Source organism: Saccoglossus kowalevskii, chromosome 3 (assembly GCF_978046115.1).
Source record: "Saccoglossus kowalevskii chromosome 3, keSacKowa6.1, whole genome shotgun sequence".
Lineage (NCBI taxonomy): Eukaryota > Metazoa > Hemichordata > Enteropneusta > Harrimaniidae > Saccoglossus > Saccoglossus kowalevskii.
This window is the reverse complement of record NC_140643.1, coordinates 4,277,530-4,286,313: the sequence shown is the minus strand read 5'-3', so window position 1 is coordinate 4,286,313 and position 8,784 is coordinate 4,277,530. Positions and strand designations below refer to the sequence as shown.

The 8,784-nt window shown below is 38.4% G+C and overlaps 2 protein-coding genes across 2 annotated transcripts; both read right to left on the bottom strand.

Moving 5' to 3' along the window:
• Positions 1-1,030: 1,030 nt before the first annotated feature.
• On the bottom strand, positions 1,031-1,762 carry LOC146747447 (uncharacterized). Its single transcript, XM_085496644.1, has 2 exons — positions 1,501-1,762; positions 1,031-1,249 (listed from the first exon to the last, which is right to left on the bottom strand). Exons 1-2 carry the CDS (start codon positions 1,654-1,656, stop codon positions 1,031-1,033), a joined length of 375 nt encoding a protein of 124 aa, XP_085352770.1. The 5' UTR covers positions 1,657-1,762.
• A 281-nt stretch (positions 1,763-2,043) lies between these two features.
• LOC146747446 (uncharacterized) lies at positions 2,044-3,753 on the bottom strand. The gene is made up of 2 exons (XM_085496643.1): positions 3,422-3,753; positions 2,044-2,397 (listed from the first exon to the last, which is right to left on the bottom strand). Exons 1-2 carry the CDS (start codon positions 3,494-3,496, stop codon positions 2,044-2,046), a joined length of 429 nt encoding a protein of 142 aa, XP_085352769.1. The 5' UTR covers positions 3,497-3,753.
• Between the last annotated feature and the right edge of the window lie 5,031 nt (positions 3,754-8,784).

Here is an 8,784-nt window from a genome sequence, read left to right as displayed (position 1 = left end):
TCTATTACAGGTTTGGTGAAGTGTTTACTGACAGTTACTGACATGCCTGCTATATGCCACAAAAATTCCCAGGACCAACATACCTACTTGTATACTGTAATAAAAGAGGATGGAGGAAACATTGTTTGTTAATGGGTACTAGGTATTCTAGGTGTGGATGCTAATAAGACAATGTGTGCTGTCAAAACATTGCCCAGCATCTTGAGTTGAGCATACCCAAACTTTTTTATGTTTATCGTAATTGTAAATACTTACATGTACTATCTCTATACTATTGTGGCCATGATTCGATATAGTTTGGTGTTTGCACAAGTTAACCTATTCGAATAAGTCAATGAATTTACTGTGGAATGAATCAACCTTCCACCCTCTGCTAATATTATTTTATACATGTAGTTGATAATAAAGTAATTATACAAATTCAAAACTTGCAAGTACCAGTAAGTGTGTAAAGAATGTTTTGTAAAAAATTTATTTATACCAATTGTGATATTTACAAGTTCTTTTGTAAAAAATTATACTAATAAAGGTTTACAAAAAATGGCATAAAACTGGATTACATAAAAAAAATCTGCAAAACAATCAATTACAAACTTTAGTAAACTGTCTAGCAATGGTTTGTTTCTATATGCTAATACATTTTGAAAAATAATATGTACAAGAAAATAACATTTGATTTTTTAAATATCCACAAAAATCAATTCAATTGTATTACAATTTGAGAATATATTACAAATACTACATGGATTTACAAAGATTTTAATGCATTACACATACGCACAATCCTAGTAATCACAGACCTAAAATAAACCGTAATATCCTTACAAAAATACTTATTTCATACTTATAATATACATTTACTTCTTGAAGGACAAATACCTTGTTGAAAATTGAGTTGACTGAAATGCAGAATCTTCCCAGTTAATTGCAAAACAAGTATTTCTTAGGTGTTCTCTGATTAGTATTTCAAGGACACACAGACGTATCTGAATTATTACTATATACAATATGCCAATTCAATGCCAAATCATTAAAAATCAAGAGGTTCCGCAGAGTCTAATTCTGGTATTTGACTGGCTCGGATGGTAAATTCTTTACGACTTGATTCAAGTGTTACTCTTTCACAGACTTCGGCCTTGATTTCTTTGACCATATTCTGAATATCCGGACAGGCCAAGAACATATCATACGCTGTGGAGTGTAATAATGGTTCCAACATCTCGTTGATTTCTTGTAACACAGGTACACTCTGTTATTAATAAACACATGGTGTAAATTATGTAATACAGTATTCATAGTACACTGAATAATATTGATATTGACTGGAAAACTTGAATTACGGTGCATATATCACCCCCTTTATATTGTTTAATGTATACCCAGGCACAATAGGCTTAATTTCAATGATAAGGTGGTAATAGAAGGTTTGTTCATATCATTTGTAATTTGAAGTAGTTTGACAACTTATCTACTTCATACTGGTTATTTCACATTACTTACTCCATAGTCTACAACAAGGAAAATTTCATTTGTTTCTTGATCTTTTTCACTGAGTTGTTTGAGTTTATTCTGTATCAATGATGGTAGACATCTTGGTGCATAAGTACAACCCATTCGCAATATTTGATCCATCTTTTGTCTGTAAGAATTCATCATTCTACCCAGAATGCTTAGCTTCAAAGGCCCCTAGAATACATTACAAGAATGAGAGGGCATTGCATGCAGTTATTGTAATTTAGTGAAAGACTTCTTTAAGGAGGTTATTTTGTGTCATATTCATTATATTGTCATCATTATGGGTTCATACAATTGAGTCAGCAGATGATGTCATATCGGTAGTCATTTTTACATTCTAATTCATTTTTAATTTCTATGGTGCAATTATTTCTTCATATCTCAAATTTTTGCTTGGGTTGAAAGAGTTATTATTGGTGGAAATCTTAATATTGTGAAAACAACATTTCCAAAATTGACATATAATTCAGTCAGTTTCCATGACGATGAGAGCTTTCTATTATCCAAAATTGGAAGTTCTCACATAATTCAGTAGTATGTGCTTTTAAGCTTTCGAATGCCTTGATTCAGTCTCTTCCATAACACCCATATCACATTCTGTACATATGTAAACATGATACTACTGGTAGTACTAATAAAGTAACTGACTCGTTCTTCTGGTGGAGGAGGTGGAGGTGGCTCTTCCTGGTTTGCTTTTTTGGGTTTATTAGGATCTGGTGGTGGAGGGTGTCTTTTACGTTCTTGGGCAGCTGCCAGAGTTCCCGTTGTTTCTAAATCAGAGATAATCAAGTCCTGCATAGATTTATTGAGTTCCATTATATATTCAATCTGGTATGCAGTGCTGTGTAACAACCTCCAGCAGTCTGCTAACAAGTTATATTGCTATGAGAAAAAATACAATTATCAAAAATCAGAAACTTCAATGTCTATGGCTGTGCATAGTATATACTCCAAACTTGTATCATATTATAGCATTATTAATACCAGTGGATTTTATGACGTCATTGTAGCAGATTATTCGCGATAATGCATCCCATTATTGTGCATCAAGGCCCCATACAATAGATATATATATATAATGTTGTTTTCGAAAACAAATAGAGCAGAAACTATTTAAAAAGAGGAGAAATTGTAAGATTTAATATTAAAATCGACATCAAGTAAAAATGGTCTATTGCCAGAACAATGGATTTCAATATCGAATTGCAACAATTTTGTTGAGTACGCACCCCTATGACCAGTTTATCCACAACAGTGACCTAGTAGTGAAAGACCGTGGCTGACACCAAAATGGCGTACCAGTCTCGGTGTGCCGTTCACACAGGCGATCACTAACATTACACAACACGTCAGTCACTAGTCCACTAGCAATGTAAATGATTTAAAATAGTTTGTTAAATGAGACTGTAAAAAAGAATTTCCTAAAAGGCATTTTAAATTATCCAGATTCACAGGTGGCTGTGAAACTGTTCTGTTCACTGCGGCAGCAAATCCACTGGTATTGACAATAATAACAATAATGAACTCCCCACCAATCCATAATGGAATCAAGCTCACTTCATGCTCCATATATGTACTTGGCTCACACCTCACACATAAATGTCACACAAAGTGACCTTTCACCCATTATGGGTTGACAGCTCATTGATTGTTTTTAACTATAGTACTGAGAAATGTTGAAATATTAAATATACATGTATGCAGCAATTCTAGGATGTTTCACTGTCCATATGCAAACAGTATCATTCATACATTTGTATAAATATAGCAGTTTTCGATCCAAGGCACTGACAGGTTATCGTCAGATAGACAAGCAGAATGTGGTACTGATAAAACCAAAGAGAATGGACTATTTTATTATTCAGCAGCACAAAGTATTATTATATCTGTTGACATTTCTATTTACCTTATTAACTAATGACCTTATTAAGATCCATCTGAACACACTAACATAGTCCTGCTGACTGATAGCAAATTCCATCTGCTGTTTGATATGTACATTTGTTGATTTCACATTAGAACTGCTGTATGGATCGTGTCTATCTTCTGGTCCACCTTGTTGGAAGTGAAACGCAGCCTACAAACAAGACAGACAAGTATATTATTGCATACATTCAACTGTATCTAACAATGTCTAGTTGATGGCTATTGCGTGTGAGTTAGTGGTTATTGTGTGTGAGGTATCAACATTGTTCAGTTAGTGGCTATTGTGCATGGTATCCACATTGTCTAGTTAGTGGCTATTGTGTGAGGTATCCACATTGTCTAGTTAGTGGCTATTGTGTGTGGTATCCACATTGTCTAGTTAGTGGCTATTGTGTGTGAGGTACCCACATTGTTTAGTTAGTGGCTATTGTGTGTGATGTACCCACATTGTCTAGTTAGTGGCTATTGTGTGAGGTATCCACATTGTCTAGTTAGTGGCTATTGTGTGTGGTATCCACATTGTCTAGTTCGTGGCTATTGTGTGTGAGGTACCCACATTGTTTAGTTAGTGGCTATTGTGTGTGAGGTACCCACATTGTCTAGTTAGTGGCTATTGTGTGAGGTATCCACATTGTCTAGTTAGTGGCTATTGTGTGCGGTATCCACATTGTCTAGTTAGTGGCTATTGTGTGTGAGGTACCCACATTGTTTAGTTAGTGGCTATTGTGTGTGGTATCCACATTGTCTAGTTAGTGGCTATTGTGTGTGAGGTATCCACATTGTCTGGTTAGTGGCTATTGTGTGTGAGGTATCCACATTGTCTAGTTAGCGGCTATTGTGTGTGAGGTATCCACATTGTCTAGTTAGTGGCTATTGTGTGTGAGGTATCCACATTGTCTAGTTAGTGGCTATTGTGTGTGAGGTATCCACATTGTCTAGTTAGTGGCTATTGTGTGAGGTATCCAAATTGTCTAGTTAGTGGCTATTGTGTGTGAGGTATCCACATTGTCTAGTTAGTGGCTATTGTGTGAGGTATCCAAATTGTCTAGTTAGTGGTTATTATGTGTGAGGTATCCACATTGTCTAGTTAGTGGCTCATTGTGTGTGAGGTACCCACATTGTCTAGTTAGTGGTTATTATGTGTGAAGTACCCACATTGTCTGGTTAGTGGCTATTGTGTGTGAGGTATCCACATTGTCTAGTTAGTGGCTCATTGTGTGTGAGGTACCCACATTGTCTAGTTAGTGGTTATTATGTGTGATGTACCCACATTTTCTAGTTAGTGGCTATTGTGTATGAGGTATCCACATTGTCTAGTTAGTGACTATTGTATGTAAGGTACACACATTGTCTAGTTAGTGGCTATTGTGTGTGAGGGATCCACATTGTCTAGTTAGTGGCTATTGTGTGAGGTGTCCAAATTGTCTAGTTAGTGGCTATTGTGTGTGAGGTATCCACATTGTCTAGTCAGTGGCTATTGTGTGAGGTATCCAAATTGTCTAGTTAGTGGTTATTATGTGTGAGGTATCCACATTGTCTAGTTAGTGGCTCATTGTGTGTGAGGTACCCACATTGTCTAGTTAGTGGTTATTATGTGTGAGGTACCCACATTGTCTGGTTAGTGGCTATTGTGAGTGAGGTACCCACATTGTCTAGTTAGTGGATATTGTGTGTGAGGTACCCACATTGTCTAGTTTGTGGCTATTATGTGTGAGGTACGTACATTGTCTAGTTAGTGGCTCATTGTGTGTGAGGTACACACATTGTCTAGTTAGTGGCTATTGTGTGTGAGATATCCACATTGTCTAGTTAGTGGCTATTGCGTGTGATGTACCCACATTTTCTAGTTAGTGGCTATTGTGTATGAGGTATCCACATTGTCTAGTTAGTGGCTATTGTATGTAAGGTACACACATTGTCTAGTTAGTGGCTATTGTGTGAGAGGTACACACATTGTCTAGTTAGTGGCTATTGTGTGTGTGGTATCCACATTGTCCAGTTAGTGGCTATTGTGTGTGTGGTATCCACATTGTCTAGGTAGTGGTTATTGTGTGTGAGGTATCCACATTGTCTAGTTAGTGGCTAATTGTGTCTGAGGTATCCACATTGTCTAATTAGTGGTTATTATGTGTGAGGTACACACATTGTCTCGTTAGTGGCTATTGCGTGTGATGTACCCACATTATCTAGTTAGTGGCTATTGTGTGTAAGGTACCACATTGTCCAGTTAGTGGCTCATTGTGTGTGGTATCCACATTGTCTAGTTAGTGGCTAATTGTGTCTGAGGTATCCACATTGTCTAGTGGTTATTATGTGTGAGGTACACACATTGTCTAGTTAGTGGCTATTGCGTGTGATGTACCCACATTATCTAGTTAGTGACTATTGTGTGTGAGGTACCCACATTGTCCAGTTAGTGGCTCATTGTGTGTGATGTACCCACATTTTCTAGTTAGTGGCTATTGTGTATGAGGTATCCACATTGTCTAGTTAGTGGCTATTGTATGTAAGGCACACACATTGTCTAGTTAGTGGCTATTGTGTGAGAGGTACACACATTGTCTAGTTAGTGGCTATTGTGTGTGAGGTATCCACATTGTCTAGTTAGTGGCTATTGTGTGTGAGGTACACACATTGTCTAGTCAGTGGCTATTGTGTGTGAGGTACCCACATTGTCTAGTTAGTGGCTATTATGTGTGTGGTATCCACATTGTCTAGTTAGTGGCTATTGTGTGTAAGGTACACACATTGTTTAGTTAGATGCTATTGCGTGTGATGTACCCACATTGTCTAGTTAGTGGCTATTGTGTGTAAGATCCACACATTGGCTAGTTAGTGGCTATTGTGTGTGTGGTATCCACATTGTCTAGGTAGTGGTTATTGTGTGTCAGGTATCCACATTGTCTAGTTAGTGGCTATTGTGTGTAAGGTACACACATTGTCTAGTTAGTCGCTATTGTGTGTGTGGTACCCACATTGACTAGTTAGTGGCTATTGTGTGTGAGGTACCCACATTGTCTAGTCAGTGGCTATTGTGTGTGTGGTACCCACATTGTCTAGTTAGTGGCTATTCTGTGTGTGGTATCCACATTGTCTATCTAGTGGCTATTGTGTGCGAGGTATTCACATTGTCTAGTTAGTGGCTATTGTGAGTGAGGTATCCACATTGTCTAGTGAGTGGCTATTGTGTGTGTGGTATCCACATTATCTAGTTAGTGGCTATTGTGTGTGTGGTATCCACATTGTCTAGTTAGTGGCTATTGTGTGTGTGGTATCCACATTGTCTACTTAGTGGCTATTGTGTGTGGTATCCACATTGTCTAGTTAGTGGCTATTGTGTGTGAGGTACCCACATTGTCTTGTTAGTGGCTCATTGTGTGTGTGGTATCCACATTGTCTAGTTAGTGGCTACTGTGTGTGAAGTACCCACATTGTCTAGTTAGTGGCTCATTGTGTGTGAGGTACCCACATTGTCTAGTTAGTGGTTATTATGTGTGAGGTACCCACATTGTCTGGTTAGTGGCTATTGTGAGTGAGGTACCCACATTGTCTAGTTAGTGGATATTGTGTGTGAGGTACCCACATTGTCTAGTTTGTGGCTATTATGTGTGAGGTACGTACATTGTCTAGTTAGTGGCTCATTGTGTGTGAGGTACACACATTGTCTAGTTAGTGGCTATTGTGTGTGAGATATCCACATTGTCTAGTTAGTGGCTATTGCGTGTGATGTACCCACATTTTCTAGTTAGTGGCTATTGTGTATGAGGTATCCACATTGTCTAGTTAGTGGCTATTGTATGTAAGGTACACACATTGTCTAGTTAGTGGCTATTGTGTGAGAGGTACACACATTGTCTAGTTAGTGGCTATTGTGTGTGTGGTATCCACATTGTCCAGTTAGTGGCTATTGTGTGTGTGGTATCCACATTGTCTAGGTAGTGGTTATTGTGTGTGAGGTATCCACATTGTCTAGTTAGTGGCTAATTGTGTCTGAGGTATCCACATTGTCTAATTAGTGGTTATTATGTGTGAGGTACACACATTGTCTCGTTAGTGGCTATTGCGTGTGATGTACCCACATTATCTAGTTAGTGGCTATTGTGTGTAAGGTACCACATTGTCCAGTTAGTGGCTCATTGTGTGTGGTATCCACATTGTCTAGTTAGTGGCTAATTGTGTCTGAGGTATCCACATTGTCTAGTGGTTATTATGTGTGAGGTACACACATTGTCTAGTTAGTGGCTATTGCGTGTGATGTACCCACATTATCTAGTTAGTGACTATTGTGTGTGAGGTACCCACATTGTCCAGTTAGTGGCTCATTGTGTGTGATGTACCCACATTTTCTAGTTAGTGGCTATTGTGTATGAGGTATCCACATTGTCTAGTTAGTGGCTATTGTATGTAAGGCACACACATTGTCTAGTTAGTGGCTATTGTGTGAGAGGTACACACATTGTCTAGTTAGTGGCTATTGTGTGTGAGGTATCCACATTGTCTAGTTAGTGGCTATTGTGTGTGAGGTACACACATTGTCTAGTCAGTGGCTATTGTGTGTGAGGTACCCACATTGTCTAGTTAGTGGCTATTATGTGTGTGGTATCCACATTGTCTAGTTAGTGGCTATTGTGTGTAAGGTACACACATTGTTTAGTTAGATGCTATTGCGTGTGATGTACCCACATTGTCTAGTTAGTGGCTATTGTGTGTAAGATCCACACATTGGCTAGTTAGTGGCTATTGTGTGTGTGGTATCCACATTGTCTAGGTAGTGGTTATTGTGTGTCAGGTATCCACATTGTCTAGTTAGTGGCTATTGTGTGTAAGGTACACACATTGTCTAGTTAGTCGCTATTGTGTGTGTGGTACCCACATTGACTAGTTAGTGGCTATTGTGTGTGAGGTACCCACATTGTCTAGTCAGTGGCTATTGTGTGTGTGGTACCCACATTGTCTAGTTAGTGGCTATTCTGTGTGTGGTATCCACATTGTCTATCTAGTGGCTATTGTGTGCGAGGTATTCACATTGTCTAGTTAGTGGCTATTGTGAGTGAGGTATCCACATTGTCTAGTGAGTGGCTATTGTGTGTGTGGTATCCACATTATCTAGTTAGTGGCTATTGTGTGTGTGGTATCCACATTGTCTAGTTAGTGGCTATTGTGTGTGTGGTATCCACATTGTCTACTTAGTGGCTATTGTGTGTGGTATCCACATTGTCTAGTTAGTGGCTATTGTGTGTGAGGTACCCACATTGTCTTGTTAGTGGCTCATTGTGTGTGTGGTATCCACATTGTCTAGTTAGTGGCTACTGTGTGTGAAGTACCCACATTGTCTAGTTAGTG

What these genes read in the sequence shown, in the direction of transcription:
- LOC146747447 (XM_085496644.1), bottom strand. Translation starts at nt 1,656, where the DNA reads ATGATGAATTCTTACAGACAAAAGATGGATCAAATATTGCGAATGGGT. An exon ending in TCCTTGTTGTAGACTATGGA is followed by an intron (nt 1,250 to 1,500) that starts GTAAGTAATGTG and finishes TATTAATAACAG; the next exon opens with AGTGTACCTGTGTTACAAGA.
- LOC146747446 (XM_085496643.1), bottom strand. Translation starts at nt 3,496, where the DNA reads ATGGAATTTGCTATCAGTCAGCAGGACTATGTTAGTGTGTTCAGATGG. An exon ending in TAAGGTCATTAGTTAATAAG is followed by an intron (nt 2,398 to 3,421) that starts GTAAATAGAAAT and finishes TTTTTCTCATAG; the next exon opens with CAATATAACTTGTTAGCAGA.